The sequence below is a fragment of the Lytechinus pictus genome, chromosome 10 (assembly GCF_037042905.1).
Source record: "Lytechinus pictus isolate F3 Inbred chromosome 10, Lp3.0, whole genome shotgun sequence".
NCBI lineage: Eukaryota > Metazoa > Echinodermata > Echinoidea > Temnopleuroida > Toxopneustidae > Lytechinus > Lytechinus pictus.
In genome coordinates, this window is record NC_087254.1 from 21,361,909 (window position 1) to 21,387,777 (window position 25,869).

The window sequence follows — 25,869 nt, forward strand, 5'->3', positions numbered from 1 at the left end:
TTGGATAATCTTTCCGACATGAAAAGAGTTTCACCCACTTGGCAGAAGAACGTTGATTTGAATCAATAGAGAAAAATCAAAGAAGCATAGCACTGAAATTGTATAAAAATCGGATGTCGTGTACAGGATGAGATTTTTGTAATTGCTCAATTCGTTATGATGACCGTTTTTCTTTCATCTTGTAAATCTATTTTTTATTAGATTTGAATTTACCGATTGAGGGCGTATTGCTATTATGTCTGGTCATGGGAAGCGTGTTGCTTGCCCATAGTTGTTTAATTTCTTAATTTTTTTATACGAGCCAAATGACGTGAGTATTATTTGTTATCTAAAAGTTTATTAGTTATGTTATCATTTAAGCCAAGTGGCAAGGTGAAATATGGTTCTTAAGTAATGAAATTAATGTGTCAAAGCTATGTAGGACGAGTGAATTTGCTAAAATGAAAACGCCGTATACGTGTACATGCATGCATTACGTAATGGAAGTGGCGTAGTTATGTAAGAAAGGCAAGAAACTTGAAGTTGGCGCCATCGGGCACGTGATGTGATGACTTCATTGTCATGAACCATGCAAACATAAAGAAGTAAACAGAAACGCATTTAAATTCGGAACTGATTTCATTGATTATGAAAGCTATTTTACAACAAAAGTTCAACATTAAAATACTATACAGTCATGAACAATCAATAGATTATTAGTAACTGTCTGCAATTACAGCGATTCAATTATTAAAGAATTAGTGAGTCGATGATGCCACCGGTCTCCTCATTTATGAATATAACTGTTTTGTGAAATAAAGCAAAGCTTTAAAATATAACAGCTTTTCCAACAAATTTTGATGAAATATTCAGCATTTTTATTTAATTATTTTTTTATTATTATTCAGACCAATTTTTGTTGGGATGGACTCTCAACAGGCCAGATGCGTACACTGTAAAAAATATTGGGCAAACTTTTAACCAGCATGAGGGTAAATATGTGTCCAACCAATTTGGGGCAGTATTTTAAAAATGCCCAATGCGGGAAGCATATTGTCCAGTAAGGTGAACAAAATAAGCAGCAATTACTTTAGAATGGGCAAAATCTTTATCACACTGGATAAATAAAAATGCCCTAAAGAAATGCCCAATATTGGTTGGACACATAATTATCCTCATGGAGCATTTTACCCAATATTTGTTAAAGTGTAGCCAAATTGGAGGATCGTAGTCTATTACCTCCTTTTAAAGTGTTATTTTCCATATCTATCTTTATCCTCTAATTTCAAAAGCATCACCAACGGAACCCTATCCTGTCTTAGACGAGTGCGAGGAATACCAGAGACAGAACTGTACGATTTCTATGCCCAATACAGTAAACATCACAATCACATGTACAGCTCGACACTACTTCCCAAATGTAGATCTCTTCTTCCTTCATGGATCTCAGAAGTATGGGACTAAAGATACAAAGGAATGGATAAATTCAGATGGAACAAAGAGCAAATCAATCTCCACTGAAGCCAAACCCAGTAGTACACCTTATACATGTGTAGCCTTCAATATTCCTGGATCTCAAGATCAAAGAACTGCTACCGTCTATGTAATGAGTCCGAATGCAAACACCACATCGAGTTCAACAATTCCGCCAATTAACATATCTATCGTCAAAATTGGTAGGACATATACCCAATATTTTTTTTGTACAGCTAAAAGTGTCATTTATAGTGCCTATATATAAACATGCCTCATGCAAATAGTACTTTCAAATTGTGACGGGAGTTTTTACGATGCATATCCGTATAATGATCTAAATGCTCAATTGACCCGTTCATGCATGAGAGAAAATCCACGATTTGAGATAATCAGTATTCATAAAAGCAGTACAACACAGATCAGCAACATCCGGCATCAGAATTAGATTTTGATAAAGGAGAGTATTATCCTTATGCAATTAGTGATATCGATATTGTATCTCTGGCCATATAAAGCTGTGGTCATAGACTCAAAATTCCTCTCAAGAACATAAAAATGTATTGTCAACTGACCTTCGTGACGATGGGCAACCAATTAAAGAAGACTTTGTCGAAAATTGGTCGTCTTGGAAGAGGTAATTTGTTATTTTGTCGTCAGCTCCGAAACTTAGGACGATCTGCTGTCCTGGTTAATCTATTTTCGACAAAGAACCCTCAGCTGTCCATTGTGATTTGACTTGTATTTTCAAACATTACTGTGCTCGAGAATTAGTTCTGCATGGCGGTGCGAAGGCTCGCCGGTGTCGTGAGAAATTGAGAAACCTTCATTGTCATAAGAGATCCAACAAATGTGTGTAACTGATTGTTCAATTTTAAATTTTTATGATACTTTACCGCCCTCATACACTTCTCAATCGTTTAGGTGCCTTACTTGCTAATGCGATCGTGTAGTATTTGATTAATTTGCATTTTCATGTTTATTCAATACCCAAGAATGTCAATCCATCCCCACAATTATATTCTAATAAATCTCATCATATTGATTCCATTTCAGTGGTGCCAATTTTAGTTGTAGCCTGTTTTGCAGCTGTAATTATGGTTGTCGTGCACAGAAGAAAACGCAGAGAAAGGACAGGGAATGCCGAATGGTCGCGTAAGAAGATTTATTCGTTATGAAAAATCTTTTGTTCCTTCTTGTTTTTTAACATACTACTTGCAGCCTTTCTTTTTCTTCTTCTCTCTTCTTTTCTTCTCCCTCTTCGTATTATTCTTCTTTTCATTCTCTTCTCCATTGTATCTCCCTCTTTTCTTTTTCCTCCTCTTCCTCTTTAATGTCTCTTCTTTTTAGAATAATATTATTGTACAAAATGACTTGAGTTTGGCAATTCTATTGCAAAGATTGTTCCTTTAGGCCAACAAAAATCAAAGTCATTTTAATGAAAGTTATCGAGATAATTTTCTTGATATAAAATTTGGGACTTACCTGTCAGCATGCTCAGTTAACACCATGACCAATGCACAATATATAAAAGATGGGCAGACAATGTTTATTGATTTTTTATGATATTTTCACCATATTCATTTGCAGAAAATAACGGCGATCATGAGATGTCGCTATTAGTCCCTCAACAATTACAACTAACAGGTATCTGCACTCAATCTCTATATATACGTTCTGTATTCTGTGCTCTTAAGGACAAGTCCACCCAAACAAAAAGTTCATTTGAATAAAAAGAGAAAAATCCAACAAACACAACACTAAAAATTTCATCAAAATCGGATGTAAAATAAGAAAGTTATGACATTTGTACGTTTTGCTTAATTTCACAAAACAGTTATTTGCACATCCCGGTCAGTATGCAAATGAGGGAACTGATGACATCACTCACTCACTTACTATTTATTTTGGATTTTATTGTATGAAATATGAAATATTCTTATTTTCTCCTCATTGTCCTTTGAAACAAAGTTTTATTCCCCCCTGAACATGTGGAACTACCATTGTTTAACATTTTATGGTTCAGTCAAGTTGGTCCTTATTTTCCAATCCGTAAAAATTAAAAAATTGTGTAATTAAACAATAAAAAACAAAAGAAATAGTGAGTGAGGGACACCATTGATTCTCTCATTTGCATGTGACTAAATTGTACATATAACTATGTTGTGGAAAATAAGCGAAACTTCAAAATGTCATAGCTTTCTTATTTTACATATGATTTTGATGAAATTTTCAGCATTATGCTTGTCTGATTTTTCTCTAATGATTGCAATCATCATTTTTCTGAAGTGGACTTGACCTTCAAACGTATCGAACAAAAAAGTATTCATAATCCCGCATTGTATTAGGCTTGTTCCCTTCCTGATCGGGTTCCTATTCAAATCTATTGATATATTTGATTGTCATTTGAATCAATAAAATTAATATATTTTTTGATTATTATTTCCTTCTTTCCGACACGATTTTCTTACATCGCTATATGAATTCTAGCATGTTTAATTTTGTTTGGAATGAAAAAAGCAAGAATATAAAATTTGAAAAAAAATTGAAAATTATGAAATCCCTTGAAAATAACTCCTTGAGTACTTATATAGACCACTAGGCATATCTCGCTTCTTACATTTTTTAAAGTTTTAGTCCTCCTTTTTTCTTTCAATACTTGTTTTTACATCTATAGTTAATCATATTTTGTTTAGTTGAATTTCTTAAAACCTCTTGAAATCGCAACCAAAAAACAACCAGATACTTAGATACCAGCTTAAACCTTTTCCATTCAACTTTGCTGACCAATTCACATAAAAGTCATGTATCTGTAAACCCGTCTAAAACGATACCTGTATAATTTGGGCAGGTTACTATGGGTTGGAGTTAAGGAGATGTCAGTTTCATTTTGATTATTCGTTGAGTGATATTCACCTTCAACATAAAAAAGGCATTTCAAGCGTTTCACTTTCCATTCAAGGAAGTAACCACATCAATAATTCATGCTTGCTTTTCAGGAAAGATCTCTTTCTACGAACTTTGGTGTCTGGTTTCATGGAATCATCTTTTGGAAGAAGCGGACGCAGTGAAGTTACTTGGAACATTGAATATTGACAGTACAAAAGGTTTGTCAAAACATCAAATATACAGCAAGCTGTGTACCTGGAAGGATATGATTGATTCTTCAAATGAAGCTGAAAGCTTGGAAAACGCTCTTAAGAATGCATTCGACCCCGACATGGAAAAATACCAACGAATCTGGAAACGTCTCTGTGGTAACTATTTTATATATCATTATGCATGTATTTATAATCATGAACTAATATTTAAAACGTATAATGTTAAAACGATGATCAGTTCCTATGTAGATAATTCAATGGGGGTTTCGTATTTCCCCAAGACTTTACAACTTTCCTTCTAGACATGCTAAACTTACCAAATAACCCTGAAGTCTTTTTCATGCAAAAAAGCTGAACCATATAATATATTTAGGAAATGAGTCTATTAATAATTTAACCTGTTTCTGCCAAGTATTTTTTCTTATTATGTAGTTCACGTCTTTCACTTTATAATTGTTTATTCCTTTTATCAGAAAACAGAAAAGATACTTCAAAATTAATGACTAAAGAAAATTTTGAGCATATTTTTTGGCATATCAATGATCGCGGACGAGTGGAAGATTTTTTGGCTGAGCTGAATCCAGGTCACGTGTCATCATCGGTTTTTAGTGATGAAGTGACAATGGGAGTTGCCGTACAATCTGCAGTAAATGATCTGATGGAGTGGAGTAACGGACCATTGAAAGCTAATCCTTTTGTTTTACTAAGCTTAGCCCTGGAGAAAACAAAATGTGGATCTGTAGACAGGACCTTCTTCATAAGTAAGTAGGACAGTTAATCAGGGCTTTGTATAAAGCTTTATTCGTAAAACTATAATGTTATATGATATAATTCTAAATAAATTAAGTTGTATGCCAAATATTAAGATATTGATGTATATTGATCTAATCACGAATAAAAATATAGTTATCCCATCATTCAACATTTTGATGCACTGACAATTTTCTTATCTATTCCGCTTTTAATTTTTGCGGCGACAAAATTAATGACGTAATTCTTTGTTAGTCTAATTTGATTTAAAAACCAAATAAATTAGAACAATTTTCTGATCAGGCATTTCCAAAACCCTGACAATCCTTAACCTTTTTTAATTTACGATTTGAATTTCATTGAAGAAAGGTATGAAATAAAAATACAAATAATGCATGCAGCCGAGTGCGTTAGTGGAAATGCACAGCACGCGAGGTTTCTTTATATAGGTGCCGCACTGTGCACGAGCCGCTGGCGGCGAGTGCCCATTGAGCACCATCTGAAGAAACCGAGCTTTCTCTGCATTTACTTTTACGCACGACAGAGCAAAGTAGGCCTACGGTGCATTGTTTTATAAAATAGCAACACAAACAAATTCTTAAAAAGTTACAGTACAGTTTTGTTGGACTTCTCCCGGGACTTCTACCGCACTAGCCCACTAGTCCCACTGGTTTGCTTGAGCGTGTGTTAAGGTCTTAAAGTGTCAACTACTGCTATAGCGTAACTCGCTCCCTAGCTTATTGAAAATGTGTCCAGTGTGTGCGCGCACTGCCTCTGTGTTTGCCTCTGTGTTGTTTGGGATTGGATGCACGCATAGGATCCTCTACATGCACAAGCACACGATTGCCTCCTACATGTATGATTTGCTCTTAATGAAAAATATGCTGCACTTTTTTACCAAGTTACTATATGTCCTAAATTTCTTTTTATTTGTATTTTTAGAATGGACTTCAAACCAAAAAGGAGAAAAAAACTTAACCAGAAGCATATAGAGTGGTTTGTGCGTGAAAATTTTACAAATTAGAATAACATGGATTCAAAAAGTAAAAGCTGGGGCGGCGCTTAACATATTTTTATTTGGAGGGGGGGGGGGGGGTAGGCAAAGACAATAAGGGTACTTCTATTTACCAGGTTATTATATGTCTAAAATCTCTTTTTTTGTTTGTATTTTTAGAATGGACTACAAACCAAAAAAGGAAGAAAAACTTAACCAGAATCAATAGTGTTTTGTGCGTGAATATTTTACAAATTAGAATAACATGGATTTAAAAAGTAAATCTGGGGCAATGCTTAACATATTTTCATTTGGAGAGGGGGGAGGCAAAGACCTAAGGGAACTTATATTCATCAGGTTATTATATGTCTTGAATTCCTTTTATTTTTATTTTTAGAATGGACTACAAACGAAAAGAAGGAGAAAAAACTTAACCAGAAGCCTATAGAGTGTTTCTACAATTTCCATAGTTCTCACCATAAAAACATTTTTTGGCATCTTATGCATGGGTTTTTACGTTTCGTTTACAAAGGTTTTAAGAGCAATACTATATATATATTTTTTTATTTCAACCGACAGTCATGACAATGTTGACTATGTGAGCATTTTCATTGATGCTTACTTCTACGCAAGACACATTGCTGCAGTAAAAAAAAAAGAAGAAAATTGTGCCTCTCGAAAGTAGATCCGCCACTGCTGTCCCTTTCAAAAATATTTTCAACTTCATTAAATTTCATGGGTGATCATCTGTATGTCAATCATGGCGTATTCGGAAGGGGTGTCTCCATCAACCTGTGTTTTTATTATAGAAAAAAATATTCCAGTTCATTCCATCACATTATTTCAAATATTACTAACAGGAAAAGTAGGTATGCACATGAAATACAATCGCCGAATAATCACCATGATTTCAAATTCGTTGACGCTTAACATATAAAAATTGAAATAAAAGATTTGAATCTGAAATTGAGCGGGAAAAGCTCTATTATGAGCCTCAACTTTCATGGGGTGCACGCATTTCCCCTGTGTACTGCACTTGTACTAATTGGTACCTAGTGCACATATAAAAAAAAAATGACTCATTGAACCATTTCCCTTCTCAAGCTCTTTCTCTTTCTTATTTTCTCCCCCCCCCCAGTTTTAGAACCTTTGAGAATAGAGCCAGAGTCTCTTTCGTTACGCCAGTGGTTTGAATCATTAATAAACTGATTATTTTTTTCATAATAGTAAACAGAGTAGGATTATACGTTGTAAACGTGGGTATTTATTGCCATGTCAGAGGTGAAAGTTAGCATTTCAAATAGTAGAAAAACAAATTCTTATTAAGGTGAAAAACTCTTTGGAAAAACTTGTTTATTTGTAAAAGAAGAAAAGCAAGATCTGCAAAGATATCGTTCTCTTAGTTTATTCTGATTTTGGCCTCGGAAAATTGTCAGCTCAGCGCATAGCATTTCTTTATAAATTAGCTAAATCGCCGTCTTGGTTAAAAGATGATTTTAGATTTTTATCAGTCTTCTCATGCTCATCTTTTCTCATAGACCGCGGGTCATACATCCAATATAAGCCTCCTTAACATTTTCGTGCCTCACCTCTTGTATATTCCTATTTTTTGTCACATTTTAGAGAAAAAAAAATCACTGAACATTAATTTATAACTCGTCAGTGTCAAAAGTGCATATTCGTCACATCTTTTCAATTCCACAATACTTTTACTGTGCTGGTGCTCACACACATTATTCATTATTTACACATATTACCCTAGTCCCTTGTCTATGGCCAAATACACGGTAAGCCCCTGGTTACCTAGCCCTAGAGCAGCCAATACTGGCAAGAGCAGGCGCGGATCCAGGATTTCGTAGGGAGGGGCCCAAATTCGACCTGATTTTGGCGCCCCTGTGTACTTTTCGGAAAAATGGCGGCCCCTCCCTCCCCCAGGCAATCATAAGTGCCTTAAATGCATGTTAAATTATCTCATTTCATAGGCACATGAAGAAGAGGCAATTGAATAATGGTTTTATAATGATGTGATCATGAATAAATGCAATACCACTTTAAAAAAGAATCAATGCGAGCGCGAAGCGCGAGCGATTTCTATTTTAAACATTTGATGCTTTCAATCTCGTTTAAGATCTCATCAGAGTAGGCCTTGCAAGAATTATGTGAGCGGGAGCCAGGCAAGGATCCAGGATTTCTTAGGGGCCCCTAATTTCAAGTCAAGTAATAATCGTGCCAAAATGACTCACATTGCCGAATGGGTAATGTCTAGTTATTTCACACATAAACCTCTCTTGCATTGTATAGGCATACTTCGTTCTTCTGGGTACTCCCATTTTTTTTCTTTTCTACTTTTTGTTTCAGGGCTTGAAAAATCTTACGGGGATGACATCCCTGTATCGCCGCGTATGAACACTGGTTGTGCAATAACTAAATTGCATATTCTGCATGACAAAAAGTTAGTGTTTTTTTTGGGTAATATATTCTTGAAAAAATATACATGCTTTTTATTATAGAGTTGAGGTAGACTCAGTAGTCAGCACTCAGCATTTACTAATTGGGAGTGCACTGCCTACTTAGATCTGTAAGTGTTTGGATATATTATATAATCATGGCCAAGGTCAAAGGTAATTTAGGGTCAATGCAGGATTTTGCAGTGTACAAAGAAAGAAAAACGTCGAATCCAATATCGTTTGGAAAATTACCCCAAAAGCCGTTATAGAAATAGATTACTTGAATCTGTGAAATCATTAAGTCCAAAATGTTTTTATGCATGTTTGTATTATGTATGTAATAGTAATGGTAATTATACATCAAAAGAAATGTTTTGACCTTGTCGGCAAATAATGGCTCTTTTTTTTTTGGGGGGGGGTGAAATTCGGTTTGCAAGCAAAATCCTCAGAGTGATGCACGAAATGTTCCAGTCTTTCTTTTGGTAAATATCAAATATCATAGAGTCTATGTCAACTATTGTATGAGAAGGCCCCAAAGCAGGGTAGGAAATACACTGGAACTCAGCTCTAAGGCCGATTTTTTAGCTCCCCATATGGACTAGCCGTCAGTCAATTATCCTCACAGGCTGGGGTTCAATATAACATACTGACATCACCAACCGCGTAGCCAGGATGTCATTTTGGAGGAGGCGGTAAATGCCAGTACTTACAAAGCGCGCGAAGCGCGTTCCCTAGGGGTTGGGTGCAGGGAGGGGGAGTTCCCCCCCTCCCGCGCGAAGCGCGAAGCTTTCGGTGTTTCATAAATTAAAATCAAAAGGAGCCGCCTCTCTTGTCTCTAGTACCTATATCAGCCCCAATTCAGTTGACTATATTGCGATTTTAAACCTTGTTCTCAAAAGTGATTGTGAACGCACAAAAAGGGGATAAAACGGAGGAAATTAAAATAATATTAACCCCGTGCGAAGCGCGGAAGCTAAAGCATTTTATCATTTTTTTTTGCAAAGAAAAGGGTCCCGAGAAAAAGGGTATTCTCTAAGTCACATTGAATACTTTCCTTGGAAAGATCAGATTTGATTACAAATAATTTAGCGACAGTGCATATCTTAACTCGCAAAACAGATGAGAAGAAGGATATCTGCTGAGAGGAAGATATGCCTCCCCACGCAGAGCAATGAATCTCTGAAATTTAAAAAGGCAGACGTTTCAATCAATGCAGATATCTCTAATACCCCAATCGGCTCTAATTCAATTTTTTTATAAGATTATTGAACTTCATTACAAGGAAAATAGTGCGCAAAAAGTTGAAACTTCTGAGATTTATTGAAATTATATAAAACGGGATGATGTATAATTTCTTTGACTTATCCTGATGCGCTTCATTTTGAATGAAAAAGAAACTCAAGTGTCATTCGCAATTTCACACTGAGGGCGCAAAACATGCAGAACATGAGATGAATGTGCAGGGAAATGATATGAAGTTAAGTAGAAGTTAAGTAAAATATTGTATTTTTTTATTTGATACGGTACGATTTTTTTTACCTTCCTCTTTTTTAATTAGGAACCTGTTTGCCCCCATATTATGGTTGTTTAGTATAAAAATGAGCTGAAAAGCGGGAGAATTTGCCTATATTGAACTGACGGCAGAAAGTGATATAAAGATTTTACCCGCCCGGAGCCGACCCGACCAGAAGTTACGCGATCAATTAAAAAAACCGATAACTTCATACTTCGGCCTATCCTTACTCTAATTTCATGCCCTAATGTATATTTGAACTTTAACTGGCAAGAAACACATATAGCTGAGGTGGAAAAATAGAGTTATAGAAAGGGTGAGGGAAACAAAGGAGAACTGCAATAATTATTGTCATTAAACGCGCGCAGCGCGGAAGCAAAATTCATATTTTTAAATTCAGAGCAAGAGTGAAAGAGTTTCTTTTTTGAGAAAAAAAAAAAGAATAAAAAGAAAGTCCACAAAGCTACCTTTCTTCCCTTTCCTTCCTTCGCTTTTCCTTTTCTCTTCTCTTTTTCCCCTTTTTTTTTCTTTTTGGGGACGTTTGGGGGGGGGGGGGCGACCGCCCCCACCGCCCCCCTGGCTACGCGCCTGGACATCACTAGGGTCGAAATACATTCATGACTATGATGGTCAACTGGTCATGAGCTTTGAGCCATAATTCAAAGGAAACAAATATTCGATTTGGCATAACTGAACATTTTTTGCCGTGAAATGTTTCTTTTCCAACGATTCATCGAATAGGTCAGGAATCAAGTATGTTTCATGCAACTTTTTCTCGACCGTGCGTCATTCATATTTTACGAAGAGGTTCTCATAATTATGAAAAGAGAAGAAATTGATGTTTCAGTTATGAACTTTGATTTCCGAATAGATAGCAGTAAAAGCCAGAAAAATCGTAAAATTGCTCGTGCAAACGAAAATTTGGTAACACCATTTATACTGGCGTAAATCCGTGTTGATGGGTGGGGGGATGACTGAAATATTTTGACATTTTTTTTTGCAATCATGTTTTTAAATATGCAAGGAATTGTCATTGATATGTCCACAGTGGCGTACCGCGGGTCACCAGCAACATTTTTGAAACACTGAGTGAGCGCGCTGAGTTGCTAGTTATTCTGACCCAATAGAGACATTTTAAGGACAATGTCATTAAACGGATATGTATCTCACTGATCAAATAATGCGAGCGCGAAGCGCGAGCTGACTTTTTTTATTCACACCTAAAAAGGGACATTTTAATCAAATTTGTGTAATCATGACAGGTACCTGTTTCGCTAAACATTGCGAGCGCGAAGCGCGAGCTGAAGTTTTCGTATATTTTGACCCCAAACAGCGAGATTTTAAGGAATATATTTTAGGAATCCATTATGAGTATGCATATCTCACAATAGCCATCTATAATGCGAGTGCCAAGCGCTTGCTGATTTTATTAGAATTACATCTGAACACATGAAAAACTTTTTGTAGTAATTGCAATCATGATTATCATACGCATCTCACTAATCAAATATTGCGAGCGCGAAGCGTGAGCTGAGAATTTAGACAATTCAGACCTGGGGCATTTTAAGGTTTCTTTGAAGGAATTAACTAGGACCATACGTATTTCACTAACCAATTGATGCGAGCGCGAAGCGCGAGCTGAAAATTGTTGATAGTCAGATCAGAAGGGGCATTTTAAGGACTGATTTTAGGAATTATATGTGAGACATATCTCACAAATCCACTAATGCGAACGTAATCACGGACAGGAAATGTTTCATATATACGAAGATCTTAACATAGGGCAATCACTTTTTGAGTCATGAAAAAGAAGCATATGTCACTACATAAAACAATCATAACTCAAGTGCTAGGGAAAATATTTGGTTTATATAGACTTGAAAACGGGATGTTTTAGTACAACAGGTGGGTGTTTCATAAAGCTGTTCGCAAGTTAAGAGCAACTTTAAGAGCGACTGGTGAACCTTTTTTGCATGCTAAATAATCACCAGTCGTTCTTAAAGTCGCTCTTAACTTACGAGCAGCTTTATGAAACGGCCCCCAGGATTATGTACTGTATCTCGTTAAACAGACAATGCGAGCACCAGGAACAATGAAGACGTAGGCCCTGGGCAAAAAATTATGATAAAAATTTTTATTATGTAATGTAATGTAACATAACATAATCGTTAACATTGTTGACGATGTTAACATGTGCTTTGTAACCTATGCAATTATAGGTATATGGCTTAAAAAGAATGCAACTTGTATAACTTATACTAGTTTAATTTTTTTTAAGCTATAGGCTACCCATACACAATTTCAGCGCCCCCTAGTTCGAACATTCAATCGGCGCCCCCCCCCCCGATGTCGAACATAATTTTGCGCCCCTACGTCGAACATCAATTCGGTGCAACCCTCCCTCCCCCCTACGTCGAACATCTATTTGGCCTCCCTAGGTCGAACATCAATTTGTCTCCCCCAAGTTGGAACATCATTTCGGCGCCCTCCTAGTTCGAATATCAATTCGGCGCCCCTACATGTATGTCCAACATCAATTTGGCGCCCCTAGTTAGAATATCATTTCGCCCCCCCCCCCTAACTCGAGTATCAATTTGGCGCCCCCTAGTTTGAACATCAATATAGCGCCCCTACGTCGAACATCAATTCGCCCCCCCCCCCCCGTTCGAACATCAAATCGGCCCCCTGTTCGAACATCATTGTCTTTCCTCCTCTTCCTCTTTTTTTCCTCTCGTCCTTCCCCCTATTCCTCTTCCTTTTTTTCATTCCCCCTTTCTCGCTCTTTTCTTCTCTTCTTTCTTCCCTCTTCCTCTCTCTCTCTCTTTTCTCCTTTTCCTTCCCCCCTTTTCTTCTCTCTTTTCCCCCTCTTCCTTTTTTCTCCCCCCTCCCCTCCCTTTCCCCCTTTCCCATCTTCCTCTTTTTGATCTTTCTTTCCCCTCTTCTCCTTTTTTCTTCTTTTCTTTCCCCTCTTCTTTTTTCTTCTTTTCTTTCCCCTCTCTTTTTTTCTCTTTCCTCCCTCTTCCTCTCTCTCCTTTTTTCTCATTTTCTTCCCCCTCTCCCCCTCCCTTTCCTTCTCTTCCTCTATCTCCTTTTCTTTCCTCTTTTTCCCTCTCTCTCTTTCCCCTCCCTCCCCCTCTTTCTCCTTTCCCTCTCTTTTTCCTTCTCTTTCTTTCCCCCTTTTCTCTCCATTTTCCTTCCATTCCTTTCCCCTCTTCCCTTTTTCTTCTTTTCTTCCCCCTTTCCTCTCTCTTTTTTCTCCTCTTCTTCCTTCTCCTTCTTCCTCTCTCTTTTCCCCTTTCTCTCTTTCCTTCTTTCCTCCCTTTTCCTCTCTCTTTTTTCTCCTTTTCCTTTCCTCATCTCCCCTCTCTCCTTTCCTCTTTCTTCCCCCTTTTCCTCTCTCTTTTTCCTTCCCTTCTTCCCCCTCTTCCTTTCTTCTTTTTCTTCTTTTCTTTCCCCTCTTTTTTCTCTTTCTTTCCCTCTCTTTTTTTTTTTTTGGCCGAAGGGGGGGGGGGGGGGGCAAGGCCCCCTCGGCCCCCCATGGTCCGCGCCTGGGCAAGAGTATTCAAGGCAATTACATACGAATATCGAATGCGTTAGACCGTAGATTGTATAAATTCACGCGCCGAATTATATTACATAAACTGAAATTGTATTATTCTTTCTGTATTAATACTCACGTGTTTTATGGAATATTGATGGTACCGTCGTGGTACTGTGTACAACTGAACTGAAGTGATTTTCTCGCACAAACTCCCCATTCAGTGCGCGCGCGTACATTATAATTGCAATGGAACACTTTATCGCGAACTTACCCGGCGAGTTACACGTTAAGCTCGAGTCGCTTTTAAGACCTTAACAAGCGTGCAATGTCAAATCTCGTTGCGCACCTTTTGCACTTCCTAGCAGTACACAAAAAAGTTGGATGTCATGTGACGCGTATTGGCCAATCGCGATGCTTGAAATGATACACTTATTTTCCCGGGGGGGCCACTTCCATTGACGAGTGGTTACCATGCGCGACCATGGGGTCTCGAAAAGCACCCTAAACACGTATTTTCCATTTTCTGAAAATGCACCCCTTAACAAGTATTGGCGTGTGAAACCATACCCTTAAGAAGTATTGGAAACAAAACGATACTCTTGGCAAGTTCCCTGAATTGAGCCCCTAAACAAGTACAGCGATATTTTTATTGTTATGTCACGGACGTCATCCTACCGGCCTTCACCCACATAATTGGGTTTAGTACAGCCCCACCTCCCACATCTCGCCCAAATCGTACTCTAAACACGTAGTGTTGACTCTTGGGGCAAAAGTACATCCTTTATAAAACATTTTAGTCTTAATTTTTTACACCCTTGCAAATTTGACCCTAAACACGTAGCTATCCTAGCGAAAATAGATACCCTTTTTCAATTATTTTAGTGTTTTTGACACCCTTATCACGTTACGTACGTAACGTGCCCTATCTTGAAAAAGACATCCTTTTTACGTGTTTTTTTGGTCGCGCATGGTATCCACTCGTCAATGTAAGTGGCCCCCCGGGCTTATTTTATAAATTTTAATCAACTGTTTATTGCAGGGAACCCACGCATTAACAAACTATGCTTTCCACTGGGTTCCATTTTTTTTTTTCTGTGTATTGTATTTTATTGTTTTGCCTTATTTTGTAACTTTTATTGAACTTTGGAATGAAAAAAATAAATGCAATTAATCAATCAAACCCTTGATCATGTTGATCATCCAATCAAAAGGGAACACAAGTTCCTTTCTGTTTGTAGTTTCCTAATGACGTTTCATGCATATACTGTACATTGAAGATGTTTACAATTTGTTTAATCCTTTCCAAACACAAGTACCTGATAAACTCATTGAACCATTCTCACCAAATCCTGTACGAGGTATCACCGAGAAGCTGATACGGAGACATTGTATGAGGCTGACCAAGGGGGACATCAAAGTCTATCAAATCGATGGTATCGAGCAAGATACCAACATTTTTGATATATTCACAATGATCATGGACTGGATAAATGAACAGGAATGCAGTAATTACGAGAAGAGATGTAGACTCGATGATGCATTTATCAGAATTGGCCGGTATGATCTACAAGGTTTGTTTATTTCATTTCCGAAATTATGATAAAACACAATTGATAAAATATTAACAATGCAATGACACGGTTAGTTTTTAATTGGATGGCCCAATACACAGAGCTATTTGCTGAGCAGCTCGTTTTTTTTCCATGGGCGTCAAAAACATGTTGACCTTTCCTTGACCCTCTATATCTTCTGGATAAGGACTTCTGTAGATGAACTTATCAAAATCGAAAAAAAGTACACACATGCAAAAACACACACGAAGAAATGTGCTCATTAACACTTCCAGTGTAATTTCCCATTTAATGAATTAAAGTTTATTGACCGTTTGACCTTTCCGGTCATAACCTTTTACCGGGATACCGGGAGGTCAAGGGTATATGGTTTTGTACACCTTTTTTGTTCAGTATATTAACAAGACAAACAATGTGTTGTATCAATCGGGGCGTTTTCACAAAGTGGCCCCATTTTGACCCCTAACATGGTCTAGATGACTATTAGAAATTTGTCACCAAGTTGAAAGTTGTTCCTTGTGATGACACCAATCACATAAAAGAGAAAACCAGACTTGGCCAATTTGCTGTCTGACTATAACATAGTGTGATGCTCATATTGAAAAAAAAATCGTTCGACATAATGAAAGCCTTTTTGAATTGTAAAAGCACGATTTGCAATATTCTAACCATGGCAGATTCTTTTGGAACCATCACTTATCGACGCAATGAAGGTACACTTCAAGAACATCCCCATCCAAAAGCAGAACAGTTTGGTATGTAAAAGATCAATTCAATAATTTACGCCACATAGAGAGCTATAAAAAATCAGGACGATGCATGCCCTTAGTTTAAATCTTGCAAATAAAAAAGTATGAAAATAGATCTTGTGGCAAAAGCGATAGATCCATTTATCATTATTATTATTATTATTACTATTATTATCATTATTATCATTATCATTATTATTATCATTAATTTTGCGATGTTTTGGAATCGGCAGTGCATTAATACGTATGACGTATGAGGAAACCGATACTGCTCTAAATTTTGAGACTGATAGAAGCGTGGAAAAGAGGTGAAACTTTGTGAAATGTAAGATGAGTTGTTATAAATGAATTGTAAGGGCATGATGTTGCATGAGTTTTAAATTTTCCACCAGTGAAGTTCCACCCTTGTCACTCGGAGTATCAGAGCGAGTTTTGTACCTTGAAGTTCGGGTATGTGTAGCATATAGTGTAGCGGTAGTGAAGTGGAGTGGAGCCTATTGAGGTAACCATTACCCTTGACATGTATGATCCAGTTTAAGTTATGACATTTCAAAAAAATAACCTTGGTTAAGATTTCGATATTGATTCCACCAACATGGTCTAAGTTCATTGACCCTAAATGACCTTTGACCTTAATCATGTAACCAGAAACTCAGGCAGGGTGTTCAGTAATACTTGATTACTTTGATGCCCAAGTGTCATGAACCAGGTCCATATAAGTTATGATGACATTTCAAAAACTTAACCTTGCAGATTTCATGTTGACGACGCCGACGCCGTTGGAAAAGCGGCGCCTATAATAGTCTCGCCCTGCTATGCATGCAGGCGAGACAAAAATGAAAAATCCTGTGTCACATCATGATATGACCGGGAAATCTTTTGGCTCTTCCCCACCCCCAAGGCCATCGACCTCTCTTAGTCCGCTGATTATCATTATTATTTTATAAATTTCCATTCTTCCTTCTTCCCCCTTAGTTTCTTGTGTAATTCCTGTCTTTCTTGCTTTCATATTTTTCTTTCTTTCCTTCCTCCTTTTCCACATAATATATTGCCTTTTATTTTAAACCTACGCAGTACCAAGGTGTAAAAAGTTTCTATGCTACTTGCTCTCTTGAACAAATATGTTTAAAAATACAAATATGTAAATTTATTCGTCATTGACATCAACATTTTTGTCTCTCCTGAATGAATTTCAACAGAAACCTAATAATCACTTACAGAAAATATAAAAGTTTAACTTAATGTTAATGTTTGACTTGCTCTCATTTCTTTATTTGAGCATCAATTGTGTTCATATTTGGTACATTATTATCATTAGGTAATGTCAAATATGAGTTTATGAGATTGATGGGGTCAAAGGTGACCTAGAGATCAAAAGGTCAAATGATATGAGGTCATGTTTATCCTTTTTAAACAAATTTGTCCAACTTGCTCTCATTTCTTTATTTTTGCATCAATTTTAAAGTTTTAATCACACTTGTTTCAAATGATCCTTGGGTAATATACCACATGTGTTTTAACAAGGATGATGGGGTCAAATGCCATCTAGGGGTCAAAAGATCATAATGCATACTTTATTGATTGCGAAATCAGGCGAGACTCGTGGTTCGTGAACCGCCTATTTATTCTAAGTGTATATGTCTAAAGATACTTGCTAAAATTATATGCTATATAATAAACAAGTGGAACGCCTCTGGCATTTCGCCTGCATTACGCGATTCGATATAGCAGCAGTGCTGACTTTGAAAACAGCTATTAAATAATTATTTACAAAAGAAAACACTCATATGATAATAAAATACTATGTCCATTTACCCAACATGACCTTTGACCATGATCACGTGACCTCAGACATGTGCAAAACAATCATTCATACTTGATTACCCTTTTATTTAATATGTTTCATGAACTACATGTAGATTCATAAACTTTCTAAGTTATGATGCCAATTCATGCACAAGATATTCAGGGATATATTTTATAAATGTCCATTCTTCCTTCTTCCCCCTTAGTTTCTTGTGTCCCAAGTTTCCATGAACTAGATCCATAAACTTTTAGAGTTATGATGACAATTCCACAAATACCCCCCAACATGGTCAAAGTTCGTTGACCCTAAGTGACCTTTGACCTTGAACATGTGACCTGAAACTCAGACAGGATCTGCAGTGATACACTATCACCCTTATGTCCAAGTTTCATGACCTAGGTCTATATACTTTTAAAGTTATGATGACATTTCAAAAACTTAACCTTGGTTAAGATTTCAATGTTGACGACGTCGCCGCCGTCGGAAAAGCGGTGCCTATAGTCTCGCTCTGCTATGCAGGAGAGAAAAAAAATAAATTAGAATATTGTAAGAACAATATGAGTATTGGAACCCAAAATGTTATTTTTAACGAAAAAAAAATCATTGCCAACCTATCTTTCTAACTTAGATCATGGAAGTCTGTATGATGATGATATAATTCAATTTATGGAATATGTCAAGTATCTTCCACTGAAGAAGAAAGAGGAGTTTTATGACAGAATTAAATTTGATTACAATGAGGATGGATCCCATGACAAGAGCTGTTTAGTGGAGAAACTGAAGGAATTCAGAGACACCATCTTGCAAAATAGGACAGAGAACGAGGCACTTCAAGAATTTACATCTCTTCGGCAAGAAACTATTAAGAACACAATGTACAGTGGTAAGAACTTATCAAGTCCATTATTCTAGTATTACGATATGAACCACTTTCGTTTCTTTTTTACACTATGAATCTTATTTTGCTTTTATTAATCATTGAGCAATGGAATATGAATTTTTGCATAAGTGTTATAACTTGCTTTTGTGATTTTTTTTGGGGGGGTATAATTGGCTTATGTTTAGATTTTTGTTACGATAATTATCCGCATGTATGAACAGTGGCGTAACTACGGGGCGGGCATGTGCCCCCCCCCTTCGGCTGCCCCCCCCCCCCAAAAAAAAAAAAAGGGGGGAGGAGAAAAAGAGGGAGACAGGAAGAGAAACGTAGTGGGAAAAAATAAATTATTGTTCATTATAATGTTATATTATATTAGAATTAGGTTATATTACACAAGAAACATTTCTTTCATAACTTTATGAAGCATAATTTTGTCAGGGCCTATGTATTCATTGTTCCTGCATGGTGCTCGCATTGTCTGTTTAACGAGATATATAATCATGTTGTACTAAAACCTCCCGTTTTCAAGTCACTATACACCAAATATATTTCCTTGCACTTCGAGTTTTTTTTATGTAGTGACATATGCTTCTTTTTCATGACTACTTAATGTGATTGCCCCATTTTAAGATCTTAATATAAAACGTTTCCTGTCCGTGCTTACGTTCGAATTAGTGGATTGGTGAGATATGTCTGCTCTTAAATTCCTAAAATCAGTCCTTAAAATGTCCCTTTTTCTGATCTGAATATCAAAACTTTTCAGCTCTCGCATGATTTGGTTAGTAAAATGCATATGGTCTTAGTAAATTCATACAAACAAGCCTTAGAATGCCCCTCTTCAGGTCTGAATTTCCTAAATTTTCAGCTCGCGCTTTGCGCTCGCAATATTTGATTAGTGAGATGCATATGATAATCATGATTACAATGACTACAAAAAGTGCTTCATGTGTTTAGATGTAATTCTAACAAAATCAGCAAGCGCTTGGCACTCGCATTAGATGACTATTGTGACATACGTATACTCTTAATGAATTCCTTAAAAATAGTCCTTATAATGTCCCTTTTTAGGTCTGAATATCAAAAATTTTCAGCTCGCGCTTCGCGCTCGCATTATATCCGTTTAAATGCACTGTCCTTAAGTCTCTATTAGGTCAGTATACATGGTATACCTGGCAACTGACCGCGCGATGCGCTCATTGAGTGACTCCATTTTTTCTTGCTGGTGTCCCCCCCCCCCCTATGCCGTGACCCACGGTACGCCACTGTGTATGAATATGTTAAAATACTATATTTTTGTATAATTTTCTGTATTATGAATAATCATTTGTCTTTGTGATTGATGTTGCAACATTTTGCAATATCTTATTACTTGTATTATGTGAACTGAATGATTTAAATAAATACTATTACAAAACAAAACAATCGTAAAACCACCCTTCTATGAAAAAGAAGAAATGTGAAAAACCGTTCGAATATTTACCATAACGTATTGTCTCTTTTAAATGTGCAAAAAAAATCATTAATATTGCCAAGAAATAGTGAATCGTAGAGATTGATGAACATTCATGAATGTACAATGACGAGCACTAATATTTCCCTTAGTTTGCCATTAATATGAAACAGTAGACCTATACCAAAGACTATATCCCCCCTTACTGAAAAGGGGAGAGGAGATAAGTATTTAGAAATATTTGTTTCTGCATCTTTGTAAAATGTCCAAACCACATCCCATATTTAATCTTGAAACATAATTATGTCAAAGACTTGATGAGAAATATCACTGATATTTTTATTAGAAGATTTTTTTTCAAAAGGATTTGGCGTTCATTTGTGCATTTTATTTACAGACAATTGTGTGACGGATGAGGAGATAGAGGATATTGACAAACTGGTTATAGCGACAGCCACTGTTGAAGAATTCCTCAAAAAGGTAGACAGAATCGAAGTCGGGCGGGAACAGTCGTCTATTAATAAAGTGCTGAAAGACTGGAGACATTTTGAATATTATATCAAATTCACGGCAGAACTTCGCGATAAGCTACGAAAGATCCTCGGTGAACTTTGTTTTGATGGTAAGCTAAATTGCTACTTATTCAATTGTTCCGATGTAGCACTAAGAAACATCGAAAACTTTCAAAGACAGTTTAGCTAGTAATTTTTAACCAGATTGCAATTATGACACTGATATACCATTTGAAAAACAAAAAAAAATCAAATAAATGGAAAGAGAAATTGCATGAATTATAAAATCTTAATTTTTCGTCTTCCATCCATCTCTGTTTCAGAATGTATCGTAGGCAAGACAGCTCAGAAATCCGTCAATCAAGTAGAATTAGCTGACGTGGCTTTCAACTTAGTGATGAAAGATGTTCTTCCTCTGATAAAAGAGCTGTCACTGAAACAACAGAAGGTCCAGGAGTACATCGTGGTTAAACCGAAGCCGGTCGAAAAAGGGGGAATCTTTTGTTTGGTTCTTCAGCTCATGGAGAGGGAATATACTGGAATCATGGGAATGGAACGGGATCGAACTGATTTCTGTAAAGCCCTGAATGATGCAGGTTTAATTGATGTCGCTCGTTCAGTATGCCTAGGTGAGACATACAAATTTATGTTGCAAATATTACTTGCCCCATCTGTGGGGTAAGTTGAGCCAAAAAACTATGTACAAAATGTATTGGGGGAAGAACCAGCATGTCAATTTTTTATTCAAAGTCTTTTCATTTGCTAATTCTAAAATTGCTAAATACTAACATCCTTTAAAAGGAAAAGAACAGTCATGTAAATATAAATATACATACATTACCATAGGAATTACCATGGCTCAACTTGCCCCATGTTGGCTAGCTGACCCCAGTCCGATTTTATTGCGATAATTTCGCCCGCATACACACATTTGTATGGATCCATCATGTAAAAGACTATGACAAGAATGAAGATCCATACCTGAACTAACAATGTATGTTGTTCTTATATCTTTATTATATTTAAAGACGTGTGTGGGTAAAATGCACTTATCACCCTTTTTCATCTTTTGGCTGAAATTCGTATTTTTTCCTCTAAAAAGTACTTTTTGTTTCAAAGTTGAAAACACTGTGGTGGGGTTAGGGGTTATGTAATGGGTCATCATTACATGACACCGCCACAATGTCTGACTCATTCATTATTGGCCTGGGGCTGGTGGCTCAACTTGCCCCTATATTCAACTCACCCCGCCTTCCCCTACTCTATGATCAATCCCCGGGGGAGGCACTTCCGTTGACGAATAGATACCACGCGTGACCATGGGGTTTCGAAAAGCACCCAAACAAGTATTTTCCATGTTCTGAAAATGCACCCCTTAACAAGTATTGGCCTGTGAAACCCTTGACAAATAATGAACAACAAAACGGTACCCTTGACAAGTATTCCCTTCCTTACTTTGACCCCCTAAAGTACAGCGATAGTTTAACAGCCACAGCATTAGCAGCATTCCCTTTTCTAAAATATATATGCACATTTGCAATGCGTTACAATTACATCAGAGAAGCAAATTAACAAACAAACTAATGAGTAAGTTTCCCGGAACCCTAAGGTGCAAAAAAATATTTTAGTCTTTACCCTCGCAAATTGGACCGTAAACACGAATTCCTAGCGAAAGGTATACCCCTTTTTCATTATTTTAGCGTTTTTGGTAGCCTTATTACATTTATTACGTTACGTACGTAACGTGCCATATTTTGAAGAAAAAAAAGAGATCCTTTCTACGTGTTTCTTTGGTCATGCGTGGTATCCACTCATAAATGGAAGTGCCCCCACCCCCCCCCATCAATCATGTTTTTTTTAGGGCGCTCTTTAAATGCACACGTGCTCATGAGCATGGTGCAAATGGTTAGTATCATCGACGTGCCGGTTCTCTCATTCGAATGTCACTCGTGCATGAGTATAATTTAAAAATAAAACATTTTAAACTGAATTGTTATTCAAAGTGCATTTCCAAGCTTTATTATTTCTAAATTTATGTTCAATAAAATCAATAAGTTGTTAGACTCGACTCATATTTGTTCAATAAATATCTTATATAATTTTACGCAGAATATGAACTCAGCTTGACCGAATTAATCAACATCGCGACATACATCGGGAATGACAAAATGGATTGCTTTCTGAAACATCTTGGGTTCAAGGAGGAAGAGTTGAAAGGATGTCTTGATGAAGAAGGAGATATAGACCGTGTTAAGACCATGGTACTTTGGAAGCATCATATCTATCCTGTTCCTTATCCTTACCGAAATAAACTTGTTGCTGCTCTGATGGCTGCTGAACAAGGAGAACTCGCAAATGAAGTATTATCAGGTAATATCGTTGACACAAATAAAACAAATACTTAATTCAAATTATCTCCAACTGTATAAGTCACCGACTTCGATCAAGCTTAATTCATCTCATAATTTAATGTGATACAAGTCATGAAGAGGGCAATCAGATTCAATTAAAAAAAATCAATTTCGTTTATTCATCTTATTATTATACCCAAAAGACTGACATTAATATTCACATTGGATTATGATGTCCTACAAATTTTCTTGAGAAAGCACTAATTATAATTAAATATATCCACTTGGTCACACGTTCTTCCCATCATGTTTTTTTCCCATTTTGCACAGGTCGTCGTCAAAGCAAGAAACCAAATCCAGTCGCTCTTCACAATATTTTCTGCAGATTGAATGAAGAAATGATTTCCAAGTTGGCTGGTCTTCTTCAGGTAGGTACACCTGGAAACCGTGACATCAAGTATACGATATCACTATTGATCAACTGGGTGACAGAATGGATGGACAAGTTTGATCCAAATGATACCAGTTTCTTGTCAAATCCTATGAAAGAACGTAAGAAGGTGAATGACATGCTTTTCACAAACGGATTCTACGAGCTTGCCAAGGAAATCATGTTATTAGAGAGATGCCATCAACATTCTTCTTTTCTTTTCTCTAATTCTTAGTGATGTCAAAGATTGCAGACAGACTCCAAAATCGAAATGTAAAGTGGTCTACTCTTAATCTACAGTCAGACGGACTACTTTCTGTTCACGATGGCACCGTTCGCTTATTATGAGAAGACACAGCTTTTACCTTAATAATGAATAATAAGTATGTCCATTTATATAGCGCAGTCATGCGCATATACTCAACTGCGCTTTGATACTTGGCATCAGTACCCTGGCAGTAGCTGAGCCGCCATATCAATACGCGCTAAAACGTTAAAGGAATGAATCCTACCGGGTACCAATTTACTTCACCTGGGTCGAGTGCAGCACAATGTGGATAAATTTCTTGCCGAAGAAAATTACGCCATGGCTGGGATTCGAACCCACGACCCACTGTATCAAAGTCCGGAAACTAATCCACTGGGCCACAACGCCCCTTGCTTAACATGAGTATGTTACAGATGTATACCATACGTTTATACAACTTTTCAATCCTCATGCAAATGCAGATGATTATAATAAAAGAAAATATGGTAACTTCGATACCGTTGATAATGATGATACCGCTGATAATGATAAAAACTATAATGATAATATAAATTATGATACAGAAAAAAATATGACCATGATGATGGTAATAAAATGACTGAGAGAAGAAAAAATCCTGTGGTATTTTTATTAAAGAAACACATTGACTTTTCTAATCAGGAGAAGACAATTGAATACATTACAAAAATATACGATCATGACGATGGTCTTTGTATTCGTTGAATTGGGCGCCTTCGATAGATCCATAAATACTCCAATTTTTTTTAGAGAAAGAAATCAGAATAGTGAATGATAAGATTGCGTAATCAGTTGAGTGATTCTGTCTAAAATCATACATTGATTAAGAATATGCAGCTTATTAGTATCAATAAGGTATGATCGTTTATAATAGTGCGTATCAATAAAAACTTTACACTTTTAAAAGCTCCAGGCAATTGTAAAAAAAGTACAACGTGGATGTTATTTTTTACGATTTATTTTTTTCTGATACATTCTTGGGATTCGATCTCTTCCATGAGATGACAGTATGATTATTGGCAAAATATTACGTTGAGTGAGCCTTGCCGACTTTTGTAAAGCTTGCAAGAGCAGTGAAATGTTTAATGTTGGGAAAAATCAATCAAGTGTCAATATTTCACATTTGTGTTACATGCCTATATGATCGAAATTAAAAAAAAAAAGAATAATGGTTGAAAAAAAATCTCAGTGACCACAGACCACTACGAGTTTGCAAGACTGAAATGTTAGATATTCACATTATTAAAAAAGCTTTAGACGGGCTTCAACAATAATATATTGTCCATATTTGTTTTCATGATTTCTAGAAGTTTTTGTCTGCGTTTCTATCGATTAATCACCACAGTTGGTAAACAAAAATCCATACAAGATCAGCCATAAAATGTGACAGTGCTATGCAATTAGATTTAAAGTTGCAAATATATATTACTCGGTCTGCATCTTTTCCCGAAAATTTGCACCTTTCTCATGTTTCTTGCTCAGTTGCAGCCTATTTCTTAGTCGTTAGTGTGAAGTGCTTCCTTTATGTCCGATTTGGTGATCCAGGACCCTTGATTCGATTCCGGGTGAAGGATTTTAATATATCGCCCTTTATTCTTACCATCTTTTATGACAAATACGTGATATATTTTTTTATCGTAAACCTGTATTAGTGTGCATCTGTGTTTTCTTTTTTATGTATGAACCTTTTGTAAACACATATTGGCTGCCGTATGTGTATTGTTAAATAAATTATGGATATAATATTGCAAATTATTATATATTTCTTTACGGAGAAAGATTTTTTTATCCAAGTATTCGCATTCATGTATTCCATTCACATTATATTTTGTCGGTTTCCCCCGATATATCAATGTAATTATTTACCCAAAAGTGAGACAAACTATTTTCATAATCTTTGATGTCTTCCGGCCATAATGAATAGGGATTGACAGACCATCACCTGATTCGTCCTCTTGACGAATTGAATTTCTGTAACTCAGTATAGTGTTGTAGTTATGGTATTTAGTTGTTTAGGTTGAAAAATTGTTATCTG

At 36.5% G+C, this 25,869-nt stretch overlaps 1 protein-coding gene across 3 annotated transcripts; it reads left to right on the forward strand.

Moving 5' to 3' along the window:
• The first annotated feature begins 227 nt into the window (after positions 1-227).
• Positions 228-25,869, forward strand: LOC135155674 (uncharacterized). 3 transcript variants are annotated; one of them, XM_064105542.1, is made up of 14 exons: positions 228-310; positions 1,272-1,655; positions 2,509-2,607; positions 3,043-3,099; positions 4,452-4,709; positions 5,027-5,314; positions 15,112-15,369; positions 16,047-16,124; positions 18,554-18,808; positions 20,653-20,877; positions 21,091-21,396; positions 22,877-23,137; positions 23,449-23,797; positions 23,849-25,869. In XM_064105542.1, the coding sequence occupies exons 2-13, from the start codon at positions 1,343-1,345 to the stop codon at positions 23,781-23,783; spliced, it is 2,733 nt and encodes a 910-aa protein (XP_063961612.1). In that variant the 5' UTR covers positions 228-310; positions 1,272-1,342; the 3' UTR covers positions 23,784-23,797; positions 23,849-25,869. The 3 variants fall into 3 exon arrangements, with proteins under 3 accessions (XP_063961612.1, XP_063961611.1, XP_063961613.1); XM_064105541.1 differs by having other exon boundaries at positions 23,449-25,869; XM_064105543.1 differs by lacking the exon at positions 3,043-3,099 and having other exon boundaries at positions 23,449-25,869.

What these genes read in the sequence shown, in the direction of transcription:
- LOC135155674 (XM_064105541.1), top strand. Translation starts at nt 1,343, where the DNA reads ATGCCCAATACAGTAAACATCACAATCACATGTACAGCTCGACACTAC. An exon ending in TCAACAATTACAACTAACAG is followed by an intron (nt 3,100 to 4,451) that starts GTATCTGCACTC and finishes CTTGCTTTTCAG; the next exon opens with GAAAGATCTCTTTCTACGAA. An exon ending in TAAGAACACAATGTACAGTG is followed by an intron (nt 18,809 to 20,652) that starts GTAAGAACTTAT and finishes TTTTATTTACAG; the next exon opens with ACAATTGTGTGACGGATGAG.